The sequence below is a fragment of the Heterocephalus glaber genome, unplaced genomic scaffold (genome assembly GCF_053883595.1).
Source record: "Heterocephalus glaber isolate CG9 unplaced genomic scaffold, H.glaber_assembly_v1.0 deba00000621, whole genome shotgun sequence".
Lineage (NCBI taxonomy): Eukaryota > Metazoa > Chordata > Mammalia > Rodentia > Bathyergidae > Heterocephalus > Heterocephalus glaber.
The window spans coordinates 3,588,072-3,615,701 of record NW_028258153.1 but is presented as its reverse complement, the minus strand read 5'-3'; the positions used below and the strand labels follow the sequence as shown (position 1 = coordinate 3,615,701).

General features: G+C 40.0%; 1 protein-coding gene across 2 annotated transcripts in view; it reads right to left on the bottom strand.

The window, feature by feature from the left end:
- The window catches only part of Epha4 (EPH receptor A4), a 143,877-nt gene that overhangs the window by 73,689 nt on the left and 42,558 nt on the right, over positions 1-27,630 (bottom strand). For both annotated transcript variants that reach the window (XM_004864483.4, XM_004864482.4), the window contains exon 4: positions 3,372-3,527. In XM_004864483.4, the coding sequence (XP_004864540.1) occupies positions 3,372-3,527 (156 nt within the window). The remainder of the gene's footprint in view (positions 1-3,371; positions 3,528-27,630) is intronic.

The following is a 27,630-nucleotide window of genomic DNA, read 5'->3' as shown; positions in this document are numbered from 1 at the left end:
GGTCACCTTCCTGACTACCCCTTTCTCAAAGGTGTTCTTGTGAGTCAATATTTTAGCTTAAAAATAATCAAAAATTCAATCTATAGCGAGTGGTTTCAGTCTTGACTGTACATGAAATTAATGGGCTAATTTTTAAAAATATTAATATCCGAGGCCTACCCCCAGAATCCTGTGGTGCATTGTGCCCATTGGCTAATTTAATTATGTGACCAAAGGCACAAAACACTAATAGCGAGGTAGTGAGATGTACTAACAACCTGCTGCGGAGAAGGTTTAGTGGAGGAAATAACCAGCTGGAGATAAAAGAGGAAGAGAACAAATATTTGTTAGATTCCTACTGTGTGCCAGTCCTTAGCAAATATTTTCTTATTTATTTCTTAAAACAAGCCCAGATGCAGATAGTGAGAATCCATTTTACAGATAAGGAAACCAGGGCTTGGAGAGATTAAACACACTCTCAAAATCACAAACATTCTCAGTGGTCAGAGCTAAGGCCATGGGGCTGGCAAGTCTGTGCTGTGACTGTGGGCGTGTAGTTTCCTCTTCCCTGGAGCATAGGGTGGCGAATCGGTGGGATTCAGTCATCACTAGCCCATGTGTAGGACTCTGAAGCAGAAGAGGAGGAGTAGGCATTATGCAGTAAGAGTAGGACGGAAAGGATCACCTTTTACTTTCCCTCTTATAGACCTTTTATCCAAGATTCAAAGAGTCACCACTCTTCCTCCCTTCACCTTATTGAAAACAATCTCAGAAAAATGCAAAATAATTACTTTAAGTTTTAAAACTCTTTGATCCATCCCTGAGCTAATATCAGTTTTTCTTTTTATTTACATCATCAATAGAAAGCTAAAAAATTTATTCCTAGGGAAATATAAAACTCCAAAGGCTCATTAACACCATCATTGTTACACATCAGACAAATGGTCTAGTAGCACAAGCATATGGTAATGTTGGAGCTTCCCAAACACCCAAGGAGCAAGGTGAATAATTAAGTGATCAGCACACCATCCCCTAGAATTCTAAATGATGGGACAGACTCCCGAGACTGAACAATACTGGAGAGATGAGCCATGCCATGCCATCAAAATGAGTTTTAGGACATTAATATCACAATCAAACCTCAGCATGGAGAATGCTCTGCCTGTATGGAAAATACACGGACTGTAGGATGCAAAAAAGGGCAGTTATCAAGATGTCATCCAAAAATACTTTCCCTTGAGTTTATTATTGTGCCCTAAACTCTCACCACTAGAGTTGGGAGTGGGTATAGGCAGAAGTAGGAAATTCATGATTAATCTAATTACACAAAAGAGAATATAGCACAAAATTGTTTAGATTAGGGAGAAAAAAAGTTTGGTCTTGAGCAGGCAAACAAAAATGGCTGCCAAGAGAAACTACTTAAGTATATAGAAGGAATAGAAAAAAGCGGAGGCGAAGAACTCAGCTCCTCACCTATTTAGGTCACAGATAAGACTGGCCTTCTAAATGCCTGCACTCTGGAAGTTTCAGCTTGACCTAGTGGATGTGACAAGACAACCGTCCAGAGCCCTTCTGAGGAGGTGAGATGTGGTCTGGGGTGTGTTCTTTAACATCTCTGAGCTGCCACTTCCGCTGTCTACAAGAGGGAAAAACCTACCCTACAGACTCACTGCAATGTGAGCATGTGATAAGGGTTATAGACGGCACCTAATATGTTACCTGAGAGTAATTTACAATTTAGCATTAGTAGCAGCAGCAGAAGCAGTAGCAGCAGTGGTGGTGGTAGTACTATTGTCTCTTCTTGCAAAAGCCACCCCAGAGATTAGGACAATTTTAGTAGAAGTTGGAGAAGAATCTGAGATCTCTCCTCCCAATCCTTTTAAAGATGATACCCAAGTGTGCAGAATGGCAGCCCCAACTGCTCAAAAAACAGAAAAGACTTCTATGTTCAGGGATGCTACCCTTGGGACAGCCAATATGGAGTTTACAATAGTTAAAGAACAAAATAACATGAGTCATGTTGACAGTAAAAACCAAAATGTATCAATGAATTTTACATGGCATAAAAGAAACACAAAGCATTCAATAACAACAGCTATAAGGGAAGTAGAAGGTAGGCATTCCTAATCCAAAACTCCAAAATCTGGTATTTTCTGAGCACAGACAGAATAACAAGAAGAAAATTCCACACCTGTCCTAATGTGAGGGGTTGCACTAAAAATACAGTATAAATTACCTTCAGGGGCTGGGGATTTAGCTCAGTGGTTCTGCCGCCTGGCTTGCAAGCGCAAGGACCCCAGTTTGATCCCCAGCACCAAAAACCAAAAAACAAAAACCACCAACAAAAACCAAATAAAATTACCTTCAGGCTATTTGTATAGACAGCATGACATGTAAATGAATTTCATATTTAGACATGGGTTTATCCACACGATATTTCAGTATGTGGATGTAAATACTGTAAAACCCAAAAAGTCCTAAATCTAGGACTTTTGGTCCCAAGCATTTTGGAAAAGTGATATTCAACTTGTACTATTATTGACTTTGTTCTACAGAAGAAACTGTGACATCGAAGGCTAAACACTCACTCAGTTACTAAACAGTGGGCTGGGAGACAAACCACAACCTGTGGAAGACGTGTGTGATGCACTGCGAGGCCTGGTTCCTGGACACAGAAACAGAGACTTCACCTAAAGCAAACACATGATGAAATGCCTGGGCCCATCATTCCTGTACCGGGCAAAGTCATAGCCACTGCACCACAGGGTCTGGGAAGCCCAAGGTGTTCATGAAACAAATGACAACACCTAGAAACACTGCCCAAATACAGTGAGAAGAGATTTCTCTACTCCCCTACATACCTACTTTGGAAGTCCAGCATTTATTAAGTGCCTATCATTAAAGAAGCATTTATTAGGTTCCATTTCTTAGTGTTATGAATGCAAAACTATGAGGAAAGAAGGAAGAGGTGTAATACCATGTCAAGCAATGACCTCAGTGCCACGGAGCTGTCTCTTTCTTTATAGACTGAAATCACATTCCCAAACGCTGCCCTCTACCTGTGTCTCCTACAGCTGTTACGCTTCCCAAGTCTTCACCGCAATGGGAAAGCCATTTATACATTCCAATCTCAGCTCTAATTACACTGTCAGACGAGCTCTGAACTCCCAAGCTCTACTCCACAAAGCAGCTGTACATTTTGAATGCAACCAGAAACAGTGGAAAAGATTCTTTGTTTCATAAGCATTTTCCCTGCTATGATTGAGAAAGGATGTATGTTTGATCTAATTTGGCCCCTGCACACCCACCCTGGAGAGGACCTGGCAGTTTCCTGTGAGGTGGTAATGAAAGCTGCTGGCATCCTAAAACTGGGAGTTAAGCAAACAACTTACGGGTGCAGGGCATGGAGGCAGCGTCATTGTCAGCTCTGAAAAAGCCTCGGTCACAGGTGCATGAGGTGGCTCCTTCCCAGACAGAATAGCTGTGGGGTGGACACTTGGCACAAGTGGCATCCGTGGAGAGAGCCTTGTAGTATCCAATTTTGCAAGCTACAGGGAAGGAGGAAAAAAACAAACACCAAAATGTAAACCACTGGGAATATACAATGCAGCAACATGTGAGGGAAACTCCTTGATTCAGAAAAAAAAGGAAGTTTGTGCTAATCGTCAGTGATCATCTATCTGGCTTGAAATGCAGGTAAAGTAACCCAAAATTATTAATTCATGATAGCTACTCTTGAAGGGTCATTAACATTTATGGTTAGGTGACAAGGAGCCCCTTGAAGATATTTTCTTAAAACACAAGGCATCAAGCAAATGCATAGGTACCTTTTATATGCATGATCTTGTTTAATCTTTATGGAACTATTATTATCTTTAACTTAGAAATAAGAAATTCCAGCTGCGTGTGGTGGCACATACCTTTAATCCTAGGCTTTTAGCGGGCTGAGGTACAAGTATCATAAGTTTGAGCCTAACCTGGGTAACTTAATAGTTTTGTGCAAGTATTTCTCAAAACAAAACAAAATTTTAAAGGCAGGGGGAGGGACTGGGAATGTAGCTCAATGTGAATGCTCTTGGTTCAGTCCCTAGTACCACAAGGAGAGGAGAGAGGAGAGAGGAGGGGGAGAGGGGAGAGGGGAGAGGGGAGAGGGGAGAGGGGACCTGGGACACAGGAGACAGGAGACAGGAGACAGGAGGGGGTAGGGAAGGGGATGAATGGAAAGAGAAGGTAAAGGGAGGGAAGAAGAGGGGAGAGCAAAGCAGAGATGGGAGGAGAAAGGAGAGGGGAGGGGAGAAGACTCCAGCTTTGAGCAAGTAATTCCTGGTACAAGACCATGCATCTGGTAAGTTTCAGCAACCAGCTTTGACCCTAAGTGTTCTTCCCTCAAAGCCTGTACTCGTAGCTATAAGCTCTGAAATCTGAGAGCGTGGTCTTTAACCAACCAGTTGGATGTGTGTCTAAAAACTTACCCAAAAAATCGCCCTGTGATTATTTCCTATTTACAGCTACAGAGAGAGTCAAATCCAAAAAATGCAACAAAACTGACCAAGTACATAAAAGACAAGAGTTTGTAAAGTAGGACAAAGTAATAAAAACTACTAATTGTAGATTCTGGAATATACTAAGATTCTAGAATATGCTAAGAGTTTTTTAAGGCTCAGCATATATTTTGTGTTTATTTTCAAGTTAATAAAACCCTTCTGTTTTTCTCTCCCTTCATTTTTTCAGCACAATTCGCCTGCAGTGTAGAATGTCCCCCACCCCAGAGGCCAGTGCGGAGAACACAGGTCATGTAGTTCTTTATGTACCTGAGGCTTTCCATGACTTCATCTTTATAAACATCACATTGACACTGAGGACTACTCTTAGTAATGTGGAAAAATTCAATAATGCTGTGAAGCCTCATAATAAAAAATAATTAACAGGGCCTTGCTCCCCGTTTTCTTTCCATATATGGTCTTCCTGATCACCTCTCAAATTTGTCCCAACCTAAAATAAAAATTGACCAACACCATCAGTATTAAAATTATAAAGGCAAGGCCATTAAAGTTATTCTGGCAGAAATTTTAAAAACTGAATCACCCACAGTCTTCCCAGTATGACTCACTCTCGAAGGTCTCCATTTCTTATATCCTTAGGGTGAGTTTATATGAACAAAACCACCAGTTGGGAGCAGAAGCCACTGGGCATTTTCCACAGACCTGGTCACCAGGAGATACCAACCATGCTAGTGGTCTGGCAGATTTTATGAGTAAATCAAAGGAGATCCACAACACTGGTTCTTGGTGGAGGTCAGCCGCCATCCTTTGCTACACAGCTGAAGCATACAGCTTGCCGCTGAAGCCTGCTGCCCTTGATTACACATCCTGTTGGCATTTTCTCTATCCCACCCTCCGGATGGCAAGCGGAAAGGGAGTTTAGCGGGAGCTCAGAAAGGTACACAGTTACTTCACTCTTATTAACTAAACTTGTTTATGGAATTTCCTTTAACGAGCCAAAACTTTATGGCGTGTGGAGCACCGACAATAAAAGCGCTCAGAGATCAATCTCGCCCTTATTTGCTTTCGTCTTTCACTGGACCGAAGCATCTTAGAAAAACAAGTTGCTCCAGTGACTAAGATTTATGTGTCTCAAGTTGATACACATCACATAATTAGATAAGGTTCAACTTGCAAGGAGCTTTTTGGTCATGCTTAAAATGGCCCTAGGGTTTCCACTAAAATCAAAAACCCTGGTTTTGGCAGGAAGAAGCACTGGGGGTCAAATTTGGCCTTTCTACATCAAACACAAAGAGTCTGGAAATACATACACAAAGTTTCTGAGTTCCACCTGTCACTCAACCAGTCACAGTGGACAAGAAATTTGAAGCAGTTCACGTTTGGACTGCTAAGAAGGTACAATAAAAAAACCAAAAAACAAAAAACAACCTGTGCATGTCTCTAACTGACTGACTCTTGGTTGCTATGATTTCATCAAGTGCCAAAATCTAAAAATCGCAAAGTGTGAGTGGGAGATTAATGGTGACAAAAATTAGTCAATGACTGATGAATGCAGTGGGAGAACAGCATCTTCAAATAGCTTGTAAGGAAAAAAAAAGCATTGCATTTTCCTCAATTGCAATATTTCCCTAAGACTAGCTATATTCTACTTAAAAAAAAACTTAACCTGTAAGTTCACAAGTTTCTTCCTTATTTATTAACAATGAAAAATCGTGTGTTTATTATGCGATTTTAATAAAAAAACTTGCAAGTTTGTATTTTTTCCCATTTTTCCTTAAAGCTAGTATTAATATGTCACCAGGAATAAATACACATGAATTCATTTGGGAAATGGAGAGCTTTATAGCTGTTTGGAAGATTGAATGCTGCTGTTATTTTAATTCACTGACTATTTTTGCTTTTTTTCTCTTTCTTTTATGAGCACAAACAGAAAATACAAAATTGTCATTGTGCTATTCTCAGCAGCCCTCACTATCCTAACACATTCTTTTGTCTTTGACTATATTAAGACTGTTATTAATATTTCAGGATTCTTAGAAAGGTGTTCTCAAAATATAGTAGTGGTTTTTCACACACACAGCCATTTTGATGCCTACATTTAAAATGACCTACTAAATTGATGCTTCAGTACATTTCCTTGCTCTTTGTGGTTCATGGCCTTCCAGTATTCGGTGCATGGATGTGTGAGTACATGCTGCATTTATTCACCACTTATTTGCATCTTAAAATTTTCCCTATCTCTTTCATTCTAAACAAAACCAGCGTGAAAGATGTACTTGGCATAAAAAGCACTGATATGTGTTATTATTTCCCATCATTCTTTTCTGGTGAGACCTGTGACACTGTAATGTCTGAATGTTAATAACTTTATAAGCCAGTCCAAAGTGCTCTCTCCACTTGATCTTAGCCAAAAGGCCGAGAAGCGATCCAAAGTGCTTTCTCAAGAAATGTCTTTCTCCTGTCCTTTTTCCAGTGGAGTGGCCCAAGATGAGATCCATATGAGCTGGCTCTGCACTAAACCTTCTGACTGTACCACTATGGAAAGATCAGTTCACTTTAGAGAGCAAACTTTGCACTCAGTTCCTTAGCTTTCCTTGATTATGTTCTGCTGAGATAAAACATAAGAAGTAGATTAAGGGGGGAAAGGAGACAAAACCCTTTTCTTTCATCAGCTCACCCATACCTTAACAAGGTTGATCCTAAGATCCTTCAGGAAAGTCTTTGTAGAATATGTAGCTGTAATTACTTTTGGCTAAATTTTGAAATGTTTTTAAAGCTCATGTAACATTTAGATTTGGGGGTATGTAGATGTCAGTGCATGAGGATGCAATGTCCAATATAATCCTAATTATAACTACTCTTTTAAAAATACCCCATATGGGTCAGTAATGTAATTTTTCTCCTTTATAGGAAATACAGATATTGATATTGCAAGATTTTCTTCACAGTTCATTTTTAAATTAATGTACCATGTGAAAGCAGCTAATAATAGCAATTGTGAGGACAAATACCAAGCATCTGTTGAGTATTAATTGTGCTTACATGCACTATTTTGTCATAATAATTCCATGAACTTCGGGTACCCAACACTATTCCCAGTTTGCAGGTGAGGGAATGAAGGGGTTTTGAGTAACATTAAAGGCTACACACTGATGAAATAAAGCATCGAACTCCAGCACTGATGTTCTTCCACAGGTTTTGAACTCTGTACTGATGTAGGGTTAGTTCTGACCTTCAAGACAAAAGTGACTTAGAGGAGTGGGTAAGCGGGGTGGTGGTCTCCACTTTCATTTGCCCCCATGCCCACCCCACTGCTAGGTGCATCCAGCCACAGGCACGGGTCAAAATGACAGGGACAGATGACCATCCCCCAAGGACCCTTCATCAAAAACCAGTTTTAGGCCCAGGGATTTAGCTCAGTGGTTTCGCCACCTGCTGCACAAGCACAAGGACCCGAGTTCAAACTGGTACCAAAAAATAGCTTTAATCATCTCTAAGAGTCAGGTCAATTTCTGTAAGTACAATTTCTCCATAAATTACTAAAAGTTTCTGTAAGTAGCTGCTCTCAGCCAGGTAGCTAATTTATAAAATCTAATTTGAGTTAAAGTCCACACTAATGGAGGGTTAAAAAGTACCTTCCCAGGTAACAAATTTAGGTTTTATTATGGAGTTTCCTGAAAGTTAAGATGGAAATTCTGACAGTGATTCTTTAGAGGGAACTTGAGCCATTTATGCAAACTGATCCACAAGGAATATCTGGCTCCCGAGGCATGAAGATCTTCCTAATCTTATCATATAGCTGGGCTCACGCTTCCAAGTAGGCTCAATGGGAACTCTGCATTTTATGTGCTGGAAACATATAGAAGTATATCCAGTATTCTTGAGAATCTCTTAGAATACCAAAATCAATCAGTGGCCTTTATTGAACTAGTTCTGGGATTGAATGTTCTCTTTTTAGACTATTTCTTACATTAATAAGGTAAGAATAAATGATGGTTTTTTAAAAAAGCTATCTGACAGAGTTGCTGCTTGAAGACTTTTATAAACATGTGCAAGTCTTGATGCTGTTTAGGGAGGATGTGAACGTTCATTCATTCACCAATACGTGCTCCATAGTAAGATGGGGAACTTGATGCAGAAAGGTTGAGTTTGGCCAAAACAGGGTCGGTTTTCTCGTGGAGGTATTGAGATTTAGTCTTCTCTTAGTTTTCAAACCTATGGATTGGAGCTGGATGAATGCTATAAAAAACAAGACTCAGTTATTGATTGGATTCATTGAATTCTGTTCTACTCACGGACAACAAAATGTGGGCAAATACACATCTTCCCGATCATCTGCATTTCATAACTGGTTTTACACTATGTGCTGAGAATAACTGAAAAATTGGATTGTTGAAAGGACCTTAAAAATCATCTTGCCTAGGAATTCTTAAAAATTCCTGTAAAATGCACATAGTAAGTAATTTAGGCTTTGCAGGCAGTTGGGAAGACGAAGGATATTATGAAAGTGCTTATGTAACAAAATGGAAAACAAATATCCAAGATGTTTTTCAGGGATGGAATTTAAAATGTAATAGTAATAATCATTTTTTTTGAAATTACACATTTACTAACAAAGAGAAAGGAATTTATTTATTGGAGATGAAATATTTCACTTAATTTGAGTTCAAAAACAGTGTCCTTCATTTCCAAATCAATTGCAAATGTCATCCATTTAAAAAAGAAAAAGGAGAAAAGGAACCACCATGAGCTCTCAGACACACAAAAACTGGTGCTGGGCAGGATTGGACTGGCAACCATGCAGGATGATTTTGAGGATCAAGTGATCCTTGTACCCTATAGTGCCCACCTGAGTTTTAAAGGATGATGTTTTGAAAAGGGCACTTTCCTACCCTTGCTGCAAAAGAGCAAAGTCACCATCAAACTTTCTTATTGGAAAAACTGACTTGACTCAGTATGATGTAAGAAAAACCACTTTCAAATTGATTTTCTTTCCTTGATTAAATGATGCAGCCTGACTTGGGGGGGATATTCCTATCCTGTTTCTTGGGCCACTTCTTTTAGGCACTTTACAATTCTGAAATTATACATGCTGACTGGTTTTAAATTTATATTGTTTTAGGGGTTTTCTTTTCTTGGAAACCTTGAGCTTGAACTTTTTTTCACCTATGTGATAAAAGAATGAAATTGTTCTCTGGCTTCTGGGCCACTATCATAATACACCCAAAAGAGCAGGAAAAATTATTGACTTGTGTGGACAAATAACGGCCCAAGGAAAGACTCCTACCTACCCCAAATCAGGGATATGCACGGAGCAGTGTGAGAGCCCTGAAGGACATAACCACTATTCTAGGTCAGTCTAAGTGTGACCTAAGCTCTAGTTTGGGACATTGAATGGCTAAGGGAATGGTTTTAGACTAAAAATAACCTGGACCCAAATTCAGATAGGATGGCAAATTTCAGCTACTTCTAACCGCAAAAGATTAGTACCTTCTAAGCTTCCTTCTTAAGCACTACCTGCATCAGAATGACCTGGAAGGTTTTTTTTTAATACACTGGGGATTGAATCCAAGGCCTTCACACTGAGCTACACTACCAGAACTTTCTTATCTTTTAATTTGAAACAAGGTCTCACTAAATTGCCCAGACTGGGATTGAACTTTTGGATCCATCCTTCCTCGATGCTGGAATTAGTGGCATTCACCACCACACCAACCACAGTCTTCTTGGAGGACTTATTAAAGACACTACCTGGACCCTAATCCAAGTTTATAATTGCCATTAGGGCATTAGAATTTTCATTTCTGATAAACTCCAAGGCCAATGGAAACCCTACTGGGCAAGGGACCACACTTTGAGAACCATTGCCCAAATGTAAATAAATCCATCTCTAAATAAAAATATCAAAATGCACTTCATTATTTTTCCTGTACCCAAATGCTAAGGGTCAAAGTACTAGCAGAAGAGTAACCTGTTTCGGAATTAGGAAGGGACATGTCAAAAATATGACACTTTTGAAATATAAACAATAAATGACTTCCCTATAAAATGTAAATTGTTCTTCAAGCAAATATAAATATGCTCTGTAATATCTGGAGTAGAACATCCTTACATTAATATTGTGAACTTCTCCATTACCTTTCGATACTATTTTACAACTATTAAGTGACAACTGATTCTGGTTGATTTGATTTCACACTTCAAATAAATTAATTATTTTTGGATTTTTGTACACTCTGGAGAAATGATTTTCTAAAAGACAGTTGTAACTTAGAAATTCAAGTTTATGCCATTCACAGGTGGGTTTACTCTAGCAAACATCTGGGTAACTGATAAAAGATTTCCTCAGTTGTTGTGAAGGCTCTACCTTGATGCAGGTCTTTAGTATCCATGACATTATTTTGAAATGGCTTTAAGAGAGATGATAGAGATACAAAGCTTCATATAAAACTAGAATATTCCATTTGAGTTACTTTAAAATCAGATTTGTAAAGTAATATAACAGACACTCATTTAGGAAGGTTACCATATTTAGGACAAAGATATTTTATAATCAGTTGGAGCAAGAGTGTAAGTAAAGAGTGACAGCAGAAAAAAAATAGGTTACTTTTTATTTAACAATCCTCCTCTTCGTCTGATATCCTTAAACAGCGTATTTACTTATGCCAATGGTAGCAGACAGAAAGAAAAAGGCCTGATCTTACAGCTAGAGTAATGAAGATCCGGATTTGGTTCTTAACCCTGCTATTTATCAGACGTCTGGAGAGGTTATGTGACTGCTCTGAGCATCAGTATTCTCATCTGCATGGCTGATGTGATGATTAAATGAGATGATCCACGTTATGAAACATGGTACACAATTCTACTCACTAACGGTGTCACTTGGTATTTATTGCCAGTGAAGCTGGCTACATGAAGTGAAGACAGCGAAAAGTGTATTTTAAAAATGTTTTGTTTCTGAAAAGAACTGAATATAATTTATCTCGCCCACCTCTTTTTTTGGTACCTGGAATCGAACTCACAGCCTTCCTTGCACTTGCCAGGCAGGTGCTGCACTGCTGAGCTACATCCCCAGCCCTGAATATAATTTCTTGAACACTGTGAGTTAACTTATCCATTATTGTTTTATTTCTGCTTTTAATTAACAAAAGGCAGAAAATCTAAGACTGAATTCTGGCTCACACCGTTTGCAACTTATTTAGTACCCACAGGCAAGATACGATGTCAGGTAAAACTGTATTTTTATCTAAATAATGTCAACAAGTTTCTTAATTAAATAAATTATTGGGTTGGATTTTCTAGGTTTCTCCTTGTAGCTCACAAAACGAAGCAGACTTTCTCCAGTGAGCCAACAGTTCTATTTCCTTCTCTCCATTTCCCTTCCATTATTTCCTCTTACCTTAGAGCAAGCTTTTAGGAAAACAGACAAGGGAGAAAAATGACAGAAAAAAACTATGCTGAAAATTGCCTTGCTCTTTCATGAACAGAATGCAGTATAATCCCATAAATAGGTGGGTAATTCAAAACTGTCAGATGTAGATGGTTTTCCTATAAGATGCAGTAAATCCTCTAGAAGGAAATTCACATCAAGCTTGCTAAATGTAATTAACTCCATAAAAATTATTGCACACAAACAAAAAAGAATGCAATGGGAAGATAACTTATTATTTTCCCATTTGGCCATCTGATTATTTCAGGAGCTGTTTCTCTTTGGTGGATTTGGAAAGAGAGCTTGAGCAGAAGTTCAACTGAAGAGAAGTGAATTAATTTGTCAGCACATTTATAAGGCCTAGTTCCACTGTGAGGATCTCAGCTTCAAAGTTGCCCTGCAGCATAGGTGAGCAGGTGATGGGGATGGAGATCCCTGCTTCCGGTCTTTGCTAGTAAACCTGAAGTGCCTCTCATCATGGCTCCGTATAACAGCAGTGTGGCTTCCGTATTTACATGGACCGGACTGAATGAAGGTGTGAAGGGCTTCAGTATTTCTGAAACGCATAATGTGTTCTGTTCTAAAGCCTAGAGATTTCTACCAGGTTTGAAAACAGTACTGTCTCATCTTTAACTTAGCCTGATCATTACAGATTTCCTCTAAGGAGGGAGCGATCCTGCATTTGCAATAAATCACAACAGAGTGTGGTTAGAAACAAGCTTTTGTTATTTCGATGTGTGGTGAGGGGACCATTTTAGAACAGAAAGCAGCACAGTGAACTGGTAATCACAGTAAGTTTTTTTTTTAAGCATGTGTTTTGTTAAATAAAAATTTCTTATTCTACTCTAATCCTGTTCCAGTTCTCTCACTTAGGACATTGAAAATTGGCTGTATAAAAAATACAAATCACAGATTTCAATATTGCCTTCAAAAACACTGAAACAACTCTAGGAAACAGTCTAATCCCTACAACTCTACAAATGTTAGAAGTATTTTTCCTTTTTTGTTAATGTAAAATTTTTCTAAATTTCATATAACAGTGATTTTGACTTTGGTAAACTTTCAGATAAAACATTATTTTAATTTTTCTGATGTACTGATTGGTAATTTTTAATGTACAGTCTTATTAACGATACAAATTCGAGTAGAACTTAGGTGAATGACCCTATAATAATATTAAGGACATGAAAAAGATGAAACCAGCTGCTTGCCTATAAAATGAAGTTTCTGTTAGTAAAGGAAATGAAGGATAAAAAAAAAAATCACAACTGACCACAAAGAAAAATCAAAATAATGCAATATTTTAAAATGAGCTGAATGCAGAAAATGTTTAATCCTGTGTTAAGCAAACTAATCTTGGCCTTGTATTTAAATATAAAGTGACTGAAGATATCTGGAAGTAGTTTTGAAAGGTTTAAGTAAGTGCTGCCATATAAACCCTCAGTCCTCACCTCTATAGCACAGGAATCCCAGCCTTGGGATGCAAATCAGGAGCCATTTATATATACCACACTTGATTCCCCAGGACATTTTGCAGAGCACTGGGCTTTTTGATGAGTCTAAGTCGTTATTGTATTTTTCACCCTTTGATATTCGGGGTCCATGAAGACCAGCGGCTCATTACAGATCCACTGAAGACTGGAATCAGTCTGAGAACTGAATAGAGGAAGCAGCTGTTCTTTTCTTTACCACACCTCACACTCCCTCATCTGAATTTAATCCATGTGGATTAGTACCATTATGTAAAAATCCCACCCATTGCTAGGGATGGACATTGGCTCATTCACTGGGCTATTCATGTTTTAGCAAATATTTATTAAGCCTTTTCATCATAGCAGCAATAGTAATAATGAGAGTGGCTATTTATTGAGCACATACATAGAGCTAAGAAGCTGAGACTGTGACACTGTTATCTTCAGAGAGGGAGCAGATCCTGTCTCCCTCTCACATCTGGGGCGCTGCCTGGCAGAGCTGCCTCTGGGTTGCTAAGGGAGTCTTCCTGGATAACTAACCCATGCTGACTGCCACGCAAAGAACTGAGCAGGAAAACCATCCTGAGCATCACCTGAAGAAATACAGTTCAGCCAAGAAGCCAGTTCTACCCAGAAACTAAAATACCAGTTATTGATTGTCAATCAAATCACTGCACTGGGTATTGAAGGTATTTACCAAAGTGATTTAGACAAAACAACATTTCTTTTAGGGAGATCCCAGTCCAAGGGGAGGCAGAAACGCTTCTCTCATTAACTTTTTGTATATCCTATCCCTGCTTAGTTTCTCTATTTATTTAAAAATGAAGGCTGTAAAGAAAACTGGGGAAGAATGAAATATGATCTTAAGCCAGGGCCGGACCAAGAGAAATGAGTGTTGGATAATTATTTGATTAACTCCACAGCACTGCTAGTCACTGTCATCAAAATGACTTTCTAGCCTGAGTTGTCACCCTCGTGATTTATGCAGCTGGGAGGACTGAGGTAGAAACTGCTCCGGGTGCCTCTTCCATTCCGCTATGTTGATAAGACCTGAGGACCTCAGAAGAAAAAGTTGCTTTCAAAGACTGAATTCTCCCAATGTTGCAGTTACTAGCAATGTTTTTCCATTCTTTGCTGAGGTTTTGGATCATGGGTCCCATTACCATGTACATTCCAAAAAGTAATGCACTGAGAATTTTCTGAAAAGAATTTTTAAATTCTGAGTCTACATGATTTTAAAAATAAGTGATTTATGTTTCACAGATATGATCAGATGGAACATCTGTTTTTGGTATTGCAGGTAGTAGATTAAATATTTTATGCAAGTACCTGCCAACATTTAATATTATATGTGCTTTGGACTATTTTGACATTGCTTATGTCTGATGAGAACAAAATAAAAATTCCCCAGGAGCTCCCTGAAGAGACCCAGTCTAGACTAAATGAAATTTATGGAGAATTTACAACGTCTGTTTTTGGTGCAACACAGAGACAACATAGATAACCCAAAGGAAAGACCAGCAGCGCAAACACCTGAGATTTTGATGATCTTGAAACTACCTAAAAAGTACCAGCAGCAACCTGCCTTCTCCCACCTATTCATTTCCACTCCTGCAAGTTGAGAGGTTGAAAATGTATTTAATGGGCTCTGAACCTACCAGCAGCTGATGGATCATTGTCCTACGAACTGAGTTTGAACTGCTAGCAGAAAGATGTACTGGGATGCCGAAGGGCTCATCTTTGGCTTTTTTTGGTACCGTGGATTGAACTTGGGACCTTCTGCTTGTGAGGCAGACGGCAGAGCCACTGAGCTAAATCCCCAGCCCTGAACAGCTCATCTTGACCAGGATGGCCTAGCAGGAGGTGAAGGACTTACCTGTGAGCTTTCTACAGGACCACACTCCCAAGGAGGGGGGCTTGTGTATTCAGAGACCTGAGCTCCGAAGCATAGGACAATTTGCTAGCTTGCTTTTGATCCCTCTTGTAGAGCACACAAAAGGTCTCTGGATATTCCTCATTGTATGCCTGGCCGCACCCCTCAGGGCTCTGGGAGGTTCTGGGGAAAGGAAAGTGCTCTGGCAGCCTCAGCATTCTATCACCAGTGTGAATTCATGGGAAAGGGCACCGTGCCAAAAATGCTTGCAGGTAAATTCTTTGTCCCTTTCAAGTGCATCTGACTTACAATGACGACCGAAAGGTGTGCTTATCTTTTTGTCGGGAAGGATTATCAGTCAGGTCAGTAAATCTTTTCCAGCTGTAAATTATAAGTTGTAAAGAGGTACATAAGATGTAAAGGCATAATCTGCTCATTTGTTCCTATCTCATCCCGAGTTTTAAACACAAGCAGTTGAGATAGAAACAGATATTAATAATAGCAAAACTAAGATCATGATACTGACATGTTCCTAAAGTGCTGGGCTATGAAGGAAGGAAGAAAAAGGACAAAGTGCCCTTTGTAAAATATGAACGGACTAGAAGCCAAAACCAACCCATTTAAAGAAAGCAGGAGAACAAATCAGGATTATGACCAAACACAGAAATTAGTGCATATCACTAACAATCTAAATTCTTCTCAGATGTACCAGACTCTTTACTCATCCCAACAGATCTTTAGATGAGCCTTCAAAAATGACTATGACATAGGAAAATTTTAAAAAATTTTCTAGAATTGCATTTACAAGAGAGACCCTACCAAAATTTTTAAAAATGCTTTGACATTTCTTTGCTAACCAGTATTTCCTTTTTGGGTATTACAAAACAGTTGAAGATCATTTAAAAAGTTCTAACAGCCAGCCATCAAAGGTAGATTATTTTTGCATCCAGAAAAATTGAGACCAAAGGAAGACATGAATTTTATTTATTAGAATAGGAAATTTTTTTCCTCCCCCTGAGGCGTGATCATTTCTAAAGAGGTTCAGATTTGAAGGAGAAAAGATGAAGTCATAAATCTTTCTCCCAGAAAAAAAAAAATAGCATTTGCAATTTTGACAAGATGGATGCCATCACCTCCATAAACAAAGTGGACCTCATTTCTCCTCAAGGCTATGTTAATGTTCCACTTGTGTCAGAAACACAAGAAGCCACTGCATGCATAGGTAGAAAGGGAAGATGTGAATACCAGAACTGCAAAGAGTAAGAAGGGTCCAGGCTCCAGAGAGGATAAGAATTGGATTCTAGCCCTGGTACTTGTCACTTGAGGTCATTTGCCTCAGTGTCCCCCGAAGGCACCAGAACTAATAATTTTAACTATCACTTTTTAAACCTTTAAAATTGGAACTCTATACTGTTTCCCTGATTTAATAGATTGAATTATTTGGAAATAACCAGAGATTAAAGATTTAGCTTGGGCCAGGGATTTAGCTCAGTGGTTCCGCCGCCTGCCTTGTAAGTGCAAGGTCCCAAGTTGAATCCCCGGTACCAAAAAAAAAAAAAGATTTAGCTCAACTAATATTCACCAGAGTAGTCCAGTATGTGTATCTTTCTTTCTGGTACTTGTGTGGGCTCAACCATAGAACTTAGGTTCCAAACTTGGGCACTTTCCAGCCCTGCGATTAGGAGCAAGGGACTGAGTTATTGCCTTGTGCATACAACTTTTTTCCACTATTAAATTCACCCCTTCAAAGTCTCTATTGAACTTCTCTCACATGCCTCAGCAGACTTTCTCAAGTTCTCCCCTTCTTTTGCCATGCACTAAAATTCAGATCAGAAAAGAGCTGAAAAGAAAGAAATATGTAGGAACATCAGTGGTGTGAGGGTTCATTATGCTACAAACAATAGCATTGTATTGTTGAGCTTCTACACATGCCTGACATAAGGAGATGAATGACAAAGTCTATGTGTGAGTGGAGCTCATGGAACACAGATTCTTCTCGGAGGGATAGAATTTAACAGGAGAATAAATTAGTGACGTGACAGACCCAGGGTGGTGGTAGAAAGGTGACAGCTGAATTGGGACTTGAGCTAAGGAGGGGTCACCAAGTGGAGGTCATATAGGAGCATTTAAGGAAAAAGGTAAAGTTACAAAGGTCTGACAGTGAGTGTTTTACCAGGGGAGCAGAAAGAAGAGGCTTATCTTTGGGGAATGTTTCTTAAGGAATGCCAAACCAAGTCTGAGACTTGAGTTGCCATCCCAGTTTACAGCGGAGCCCTTAACTCAAGGAGGAGACTGGATTTTTATCTTCACTGTGGCAATGACATTGGCTAGGAGTCTTCTAAAAATTCTATTGGCTGCTGGTGGAAAAGGACCACCGGAAGTACAATTAGAAGCAGGAGACCATTGAGGTGGCTAAGGAAGACAGGACGGTCAGCCTCGACATAGGAGGCGGAGCTGGAGACCTGTTTCAAGTAAATGACCTCAGAGATTAACTTTGCTCTTCCTCACAGTCAGAAGATATTCCTTTAAGTGGACTGGAGATTCCAAACAAGTGACATAAGGAGTAAATTCTGATTTTCCCTTTGACTCTACCCTTCAAAAAGAGTCATGTCTATGTCTACCTGTGCAGACTGGGCCATTGCTTCCATAGCTCTTCAGGCTCAGGAATGCCTGCTGTACGTGCTATGACAAGAGTCCTGAGGAGGCTGGTAACTGGCCTGGTCTTGACGACACATGTAAGGTGGGCTACACCTTACAGGAGGGCACCCTCTGACTCAGGAACCCAAGAGGGGCCGGATTCCTAAGCATGACTCAGACCAGAACTCAGTGCAGCTGATGAGACTTGTCAACAGCAGCGGAAGCAAATGAAGAGTTTTTAAGGTTTCAGGGTGACATTAGGTAGCTGCAAGTGCAGGAAGCAAGCGTTGTGTTGTCATTCATAGGAAGCCTTCACTTTCCCGTTTCCTCTGTGAAGTGACCTTGGCCTGGTTATGGAAAGTGGCAGATTGCTAGCTGCTTTTAGGACAACTGAGAAGTTGAGCTGATTTATTCAGCTCTGCCTCTGTTCACACTTTTCTGAGCTATCACAGAGCTCAGTTCTTATCTTGCAGTAGGATAAGTCTTCATCTCAAGCTTTTAAGAAATGAAAACCCTCCCAGATGCCTGTTGCTGTAGAAAAGAAGTCTTTCTTAAAGACCCACCCATTCATCCTTCCTTTGGCATAGCTCTAATTCAGTGAAAAATGGCTTTTCACTGACTTATTGTCCATCTCCCTCTTCAGAACCCATTTCAACATTAGCAGCAGATCCTTTTCACTATTAATAGCTCTAACATTTAGTATCATACCTTGCACTGATAGGTGCTCACATCAGATGTGCTGATGAACAGAATGAATGAACTGAAAGATGACAGAGTTGCCTTTAGCATCTAAATGTTGATGACCGTCCCTAGAAGTCTGGACACAAAAAGCAACCAACCGCAACCGGGACCACCCACTCCTGCTATGAACCAAGCTGTACAAAGGTTATTTCAGGTTTACTTTCCTGTTCCTATTACCATTATGACTTAGATTTCCTTCCAATAACCTCACAGCATGACTGGTTTCTGCTGAAAGTTCCTTAAAGGAAAACAGGACAATCCCAACACTGCGGGCAAGAAGGTCTGCTGATAAGGATTCAAGGGTGGAGCAGGCGAAGCACAATTTTTATGCTCTTTTGTCACCCAGGAAAGTATGCTCCGGTCCCCAGTGAGCAAATGAATCCAGAGAGCAGAGTAGTTTTGAAAAGTTAAAATATTTAGATAAGAATAATTTCTGGAAGAAAGATAGCAGTAAAGGTTGGAAGGGGTGCTGTTGATGGGGAAAGAAGTTGTATCAAAGGCAACTTGGGAACTCAGGCAGATAGGATAAGAGATAAGGCCCTTGCTAAATATGCCACACCCTCCCATGTACAATTCCCTTGCTAAAGACTCCTTTACTAACAAAGCAGCCTTGTGGTTTAACCACAAAGCAGTGCAGTGTAACAGCTCAGGTGCCTGTAAATGTATTTTTAAAACATTATTTCAAAAATCATCCAAGAGGGCAGGAAAAAGCAAATATGATCCGCAAGGAAGCTGAGAATACCACAGTTCTGTCACAAGGGAAACCCAAGGTTCCTTGATATGCTTTAAATGAAGCCGCTTCTGAAAAGGGATTTGGGGACCTGGATCCAGAGACACCGAAGTGGTCATTGATCTAATTGCACTACAGAGTGGAAAACAAATGGCAATTCCAAAGGAAGGGTCTGTGGAGAGAGCAGAGAAGAGGAAGGGACTATTCACAGTAAGAAAACCCATTTCCTTTCCTTTCATTCTTAAGGCCAAACAACAGGACTTCTTCCTTCCATTCTGGCTGCAAAGACATCCTGCCTAGGAGACCCTATTTCTCCAAGGTATTATTGTACATGCATAAGTTAATTAGATATCTTGTAGGCAATTAGACAGGGCTGGCCTTCAAGGAACTAACATGGAGGACAATGGAGACACATTCACTGCAAGCCAGCATTGTAAAAGAAGAGAAATTACCACACCCATGTGCTTCCCCTAAGGCTGAATAGCAGTGATTGATAGTCAATAGGTATCAATCACTGAGTGGAGGACCAAGATCTGCCAGGAAAGATCCTGACCCACTCCTTACCACTGAAAATCCTTGCTCATTCCTTGTACTCTTGCTATGTGACTTGTTTCCCCATTGGATCCCAATTTAATCAATAGTACTAAGGCAGCAATACTTGTCATAATCTTACTGGTTGTCATAGTTTTGTCCACATTGTGATTTCTCATTGGATCAGTATTACTGAAGCGACTGTACTTGCAATCTCACTAGCTGAGTATACTTTTGTCCCCCTTGAACCCGCCTCATCTCTTGGCTTTGTCCCGTAAAACACCTTTGAGAAGTTAGGTGAGTAGGTAACCCACTTTCCGTTCCCCCCTCTGCCTCTCTTAGACAGAAGCTTTCTTTCTCTGAATAAATTTTCCCTACTCCTCCATTGTTCCCAGAATCCATTCTTCAATTTTAGAGAACACAAACTCCTGTTTCAGATACCTAGCAGGTTTGGGAGTTCCATCTAATCCCCCTATTTCAGTATGAATGCCAATCCCGTAGGAAGAGAGTCCCTCTCAGGATTTAGGAATAAGGAACATTAAAAGACCTGTGCATAGTCTGGAAGAGACAAAAGTTCAAATGCAAGGCACGCACAGCACAAAACACAAACCAAAAAGCAGCTGACCTCCAACACAACCAAGAGTCCCAGCCTTGCTCTTTCCATGTCTTTGGACCAAGGCTTTTTCAATTCCTGGGTAGTTTCTCATTTCCTCTCTCCTTTCCTTTACTGGCTACATCTAAATTTAAGATTAATTTAAATAGTGAATTTGTGTAATAAAGAAACTAACATATTTATGCTGATTGTATCATTCCAGTGTTTAAAATCTTTCAACTGCCCTCACTGTGTACACAATAAAATTCTGAGTAGAGAGGCCAGCCCCAATTAGTCTCTCAAATACCTTACACTTCAGTTAAACCCGAATGCAGAGCACTGGCTCTCAGGTATCTCTTCACATCTCTCCAGTCAAGAACAAATAATGAAATCTTTACCTATCTTTAAAACCACTCTTTCCATCAAGCATTCAGAAATTAGAATTCAAATATACTTTTGTATACAGTGCACTTCTGGCTTAATGTTTAGTTGAACATGTATTCATTTTCTTTATTATTCATCAAGCCACTGGTAGATCCAGGGGATAACACTTAGCCTCTTCACTACATGAATGTATACACACACACACACACACACACACACACGCGCGCGCGCGCGCGCTCACACACCAGAGTTCCTATTGTCTTATCTTGAATCAAATAAATTTGCCTTTAGAAGGGTTTAAAACCCTTGTCAAGTGTTTGAGATTTTAATTCCAATCTCTCTCCCTCAAAATCTTATTTTTTGAAAATTCATGAAACATCTAATTCTTCCCTATAAGTTAGTGACTCTCGACAAATGGAAGTCATCAATCATTATGAAATTCATGTCTCATAATATGACATTATGACATTTTGATGAAACCCCCTTGACAGTTCCACTTTTAGTATGTATTCTTTGAAAAAGTATACCATGACAAAACGCTACTACACATTCAGTAACTCTTTAAAATATATTTGCATTTTATTAATCTTAATATCAACTACATCTACTTGACAATTTCTATGGATCTTGTGTTGTATCCCACTTGCTTTTATATTTTTAAAAGTAATTTAACATTATTATTTGAATAAAGAGAAGTGATGAAATTCTGATGATTTCACATACAAAAAGATTCGGCTTTTCACAATAATTCCTTCCCTGTTCTCAAGCAGGGAATGTCAGTGGAGTAGCTATAGCATGACCTAACTTCAGGCTATGAAATTTTCTCCCAATTTGACCTTGAGTAAAGACAGGAAAAAAGCTGTATTGAAGGCTGATACAGGCCAATAGTAGTAGTAAGTATTGAAGGTCTATGATCCCAGAACTCTTGAAAGCTGAGGCAAGCCCATCACAATTTCGAGTGCAGCCTGGACAACTTAGCAAGACCTTGTCTACAAGTAAAAAATGGGCTGGGGGATGTAGCTCAGTGCAAAGGCTGAGGGTTCAATCCCCAAAACAAGAACAAGACATGTAACAGGAAGACCCATTCGGTTTAGATGTCACAGGATATTAAAACGTTAAAAAAAAAACCTTTTTAAAAAAGTGGGATTAAAACTAGCTTCAGGGCTACACCTGACCAAATTCCACAGACTGCAGAGGAACTATAATCAAAGTAGGGAATGGAGGAAGAGGAGTTGGTTTTGGAAGGAAGGGCATAAGGTCAATTAGGAGGTCATAAGATGTTTGAGGTGAGATGTTCATTATACATTTGGGAACCCAGGTCTGGAGGTCAGCAGTACCAGACACAGAGAGCTGGGGACCTTCTGTAAAAAGCGCAGAAGTCAGAGGTCTACATCACCTGTGCATTTAGAAAAAAAGCTCAGTAAGAACTTAGCAAAGACCACATCTCAGAAGCAGCTGGAGAAAAGGAATAAAAAAGCATGACAGACAAGAAACACAGAGTAAGAATAGAACTAGCATTCACTGAGCCCCTCCTGGGACCAAGTCCGGCCTTTAACATGTGTTCTCATCCAGTTCTCACCAGTTTCTCTTCACAAAGCCTCTGCCCATTATGCCACTGCACATAAGAGCCAGTCAAGAATTTTGAGACCAAGACCACAGGTTAACGCTGCATTCATTGTGGAAGACCTGGAAGGGAGCCTGAAGAAAACCATGGGAGGTCAGAAGTTTAAACCTTCAAGGAGGATGTCAAGGAGGATGAAGCCCAGAAGAGACTTTCAGATGGTCAAGGTCAAAGATGTCTGTAGCCTTTGAAAGCACTACCAGGGGCATGGCATGGGTAGAATCTAAGTCATAGGATTGGTGCAGTTGATAAAGCACAACAAATCAAAAAGTTAGCTAAAAGTATCTATGCAATGGCAAATGTATCAGTCATATAAAGCACCAAGTTCCTGTCATAGCACAATTCCTTAAAGGAATTTAAGGACCGGATGAAATTACGTCCTCTGAACCCAGTGATATCCACATTCACCACAGAACATGATTAGCAGGGTCCTCCACATTGTATTTTCTAATGTTCCATTTCCTCAAGTTGTTTTTTTTTTTTTTGGTATCAGGGATCGAACTCAGGCCCTTGCACTTGCAAGGCAGGTGGCAAAACCACTGAGCTAAATCCCCGGCCCTATTTCCTCAAGTTTTACCTTCTGAGAATTCAGTTATGTTCTTGATCATCTAACTCAAAAGCCAATATCCACTGTCATAAATTAATTTGACAGTAAAAATAAGTTATTAAATATCTTACATTAAACTATCACTGTGCAGAATTTGAAAATCCCAGGTAAGCTTCTCACACAGAAACACTGCTGACAGCCTGAGTAATAAGAAGAGCAACTAGTCCGGGGGACACTCTCCGTATACTTATTATGTAACTTGATTCTCCTTACAATTCTAAGAAGTAGGGGCTATTGTTAACTGATAACTCATTGATGTAGTCAACAGATTTTTTTGTGTGCGTCTCGTGTGTGTCAGACCATTGTTCAGTGGTGGTGAGCCTATGGCATGCCTGCCAGTGAGCTGTATCATTGAAAACTCTGAAAGGTTTGTTATCACTGATGTGGGTGCTAGGCATAAATCAAAATTCCTCTCATATCACAGGAAGAAGAGGAAAAGGAAGAGGAGAGTGGAAAGAAACAAATAACCAACCAAATGGACATAAAATGCCCAATGATGAGAAATACCCTAAAGGGGTCATAACACAACAGTAAGATATATTTCATTTATCTGATAACTGAGAATCTGAAGCACCCAAATAATCCTTGACTTTCAGAGGGTAACAAACACATTGTTAAGTCGTTGTTAGGGTTTAGATTTGAAATGTTCCCCCCAAAACTCCTGAGCTAAAAGGCTTGGTTGCCTGCTGATGGGCTTTTGGGCAAGTCAGGGGATCATGATGGTTGTATGTTTATCCAGTGGACTTACCCATCGCTGAGATTATACTTTGATGGCACTATTTGGAGGTGACAGAAACAGAGGAGAGGGGGCCTAACTGAAAACAAGAATCATGTGAACATGGTATGGTCCCCAGCCTTTTCCTCTCTGGTTCTTCCCCCTCTCCCCACTGACCGCCCCCCCCCCCCGCCCCGTTCCACTTTCTGGCTGGCATGAAGTAAATAACTTTCCTCCTGCACGCCCTTTAGCCATGATGTTTTTCCCTTGCCACAGGTGTAAGGCAATGCAGCCAACTGACCATGGACTGAAACCTCTGAAACTGTGAGCCAAAATAAACCTTTCCCCTTTAATTCACTTTCTCAGGTAAACGAACACAATGGGGAAGCAGAGGTGAGATGCAAAAGAAGTTCCCCAGAGCAAGGGCTTCCATCCCTTCTCTGCTTCCTTCCTCTCTTGCTAGATGCAAACTTCCTGACTGATTGATTGAGTGATTGATACTAGGGATCAAGCCCAGGATCACTGCACCACTGAACTATTCTGTCAATCCTTTTGTTTGGTACAGGGATCGAACTCAGGACCGTGCACTTGTGAGGCAGGCGGTGGCACCACTGAGCTAAATCCCTGGCTCTTGTCAACCCTTTTTTTTGAGACCCTGTCTCCTTAAATTGCCCAGGCTGGCAATTCTCCTGCCTCAGCTTCCCAAGTAGTTGAGACTGAGAATGTGCACAGTCATGCAGCTAACTCCACCTCTCAGCATCAGTATACCACAACAGGTAGCACAGCCCACTGGATTCTGCCTGAGCGCACTTTAATGTCAGGCTTCTGGATAAAAGAAAGAAAACACTGAAACTTGAGAAAGCGTAATCACCTGTACATAACTAAGACAAGTGGTGAGTTAAATGCGTCTTATAATTCCTCCAGCGTTCTTCTTTTTATTGAAATGAAAATGAGAATAAGAAGGCAAGCAATGGTTAACCCACAAATCTTGGTGCAGGTTGTAACACCTCAGTAAGTTTCACTTATAACTACTCTTATAGGATAAATGTTACCTGGGAAACGGTTATAATTTCCTAATGAAGACTTGTCAAATGAAGACACAAACTAGAAAAGACAAGGAAGTGTATTGTACTTAGTGACCTTTCAAAAATGCTTAACCACCTACATAAAGTTTAAATATATCTTAATGGCTTTACTTAATCCAGGGACATACAATTCCTGGAGTAATTGGATTACTTCATGATTTCAACATCTCGCTGGTCAATAAGGATTACTAAGCCCAGCTTGGGTCACTTGTCACACAACTGCTGTTTACTAGCAGCCATGACCTTGACTTAATTTGATCGTATTTTATGGCTACTGCCCATGAATGAAACTGTACATGCTCATTTTTAAGGTACGTGTTTCCCAATTCAAGGATTTAAAATTAAATTTTCCAGGTAATGATCCTATTTTTATAACCTTTATATCCTCACAAGTGTCCTATTTACTGTCTCGTTTACCCAAGATGAGTGGTGGGAAGAAAATAAAGAGGCAAATTCTATAAATCTACAAATATGTAATTTTACAGCCTCCTGAAAGAGCTATTTTCAATGCTCACCAAATTACAAGCCCATGATAGAAATTTCTATTTCATAAAAGAATGCAATAAAAATTGATGATGTAAACTAGATCAATCTGTCAAGTAGCCTGGGATTCACAGTAGTCTCAGGGCAAAGTGGCTCCAAGTCATCTGTCACTGTGTACTCGGAGAGGACTTGCATTAGCCTGCATGAAACTTCCCATTTAGGAGAACGAAAACCGCCGTGAGCCAGAACGTTCAACGTATATATTCAGTTAAAAGGTTAATTTTCTGACTCATGGTTAGGGGTATTAGAGCTGCGGAGGAAAACAAGTTATCATATGCTCCCTAAATTATGTTTCAGTTAAACAAGGCATGGGAGGTGAATGCATGATATGGCCTTTATGTAAGTAAGTCCATTAGTCTCAGCAGAGGGAACACTGGTGATGGTCACGCCATTCCCACGTTTCATAAGGGAAGGCAAAATTGCTCAGTGGTTACACACAGGCTTGGGTTGGTGGCCAGACAGACTCAAATTAAATGATGGTGCTGTCACTGGAGAGCAATGAGATGTAAAACGTGGCTCATCTGTGGCTCCCTGCATGAAATAGGGTTGATGGCACAGGAGGATTAATGAAAAACTGCCCACAATGTACTAGACATATGTTGAGTCATTCTATATAAATTGGGGAGGGGGAATCACTTCATAATTAAATTATGATCAGGACTGTCTAAGACCCAATGTAACCTTGCCTGAGAGCCAGCTACAGCATGCAGAAATATAACTCTGCCTTGTGCCTCAATGGTCTCATGATGCTGTGATGCTCATGGGCAAGATTACATCATTACTTTCCACCTTGCCCCTGTGTTCTCAGATAATAGGGCATCAGATCAAGAAAATCCTCTTTCTGGCTCTCTCTCTCTCTCTCTCTCTGTCTCTCTCTCACACACACACACACACACACACACACACACACACACACACACACATCCTGGTTCTTTGAGAACTGAGTAGTAATAAAAAGAGGTGGGGAGGGGGCCGGGGATTTAGCTCAGTGGTTCCGCTGCCTGCCTCAAAAGCGCAAGGACCTGAGTTTAATCCCCAGTACCAAAAATTAATTAATTAATTAATTAAATGGCAAATTTCACCTGGGGCAATAACAAATTCCTTATTAGCCTGCTCTCTCTACCTACCTACTATTGTAAGAATGTTTTGCCCATCTCAGGATCCTCATCAACATAAGATCCTCATCAACATAGGATTACCGCCACCCTCTAAATCATCCTGTTGTATGTACCCAATAAATAGGGTCTAGCTCAGAGTGTCTTTGTCTTTGCCCACTGAGGCACTGACTCCTGGTCCCCCATGTATTATTAAATTATGTTTCGATCGTCTTTCTTTCTTTGGCCCTTGTCATCCCCCTTTCTAGGCAGATCAGAGGACTGATCAGCTTCTGATAGACATAGCCTCAAAATGTATCATATACATTCTTATGAACTCATAGCCTCCATCCTCTGTTCAGAGGGTTACTTCTTGATACTGAGATTCTGTGAAAAAGTATTGCTGAGACAAGTGGACACAGAAGACCTAAGCACCCATTGCAAACTTTGGGGGGCTGTTTCTCCATAATGGGAGATGTAGTATTTAACCCCTCTACACCTCTGACTTAGAAAGCTGTTTTTCCACTTTTAGTGCCTGAGTAAGAAAACAAAGATTCAGCAAAGATTCCAAGTAGCTAAATGTCTAAAGTAGAAGTCCAATTGAGGTTTATCATATTCTAAAAACATTTATGACTAATATTTATTGAATGGTTATGGCTTGGCAATAATGTTACTAAATATTTAAAACAGACTAATCAATAAAGAAAAACATCATCCCCCATTTAAACTAAGAAAACAGAGGTGTGGGGAGTTAAGCAATTGCTGGAGTACCTTCTGCAAATAAGTGGCATACTCAGGATTTGAACCCAGGAAGTATAATTCCAGGACCACCACCACAGACATAATACTCCCTGCCATGAAACTTTCCACCTTGCCCCTGTGTTCTCAGATAATAGGGCATAAGATCAAGAAAATCCTCTTTCTGTCTCGCTCTCTCTCTCTCTCTCTCTCTCTCACACACACACACACACACACACACACGTACAGCACAAGTGTTTAAAAATGATAAGTACAAAGTGTGGGTCTACTAGCTTGTCTTTAGGAGGACATAAGAAAATATCATGCTATGTTTAAAAATTTGCTTAAACTCAACAT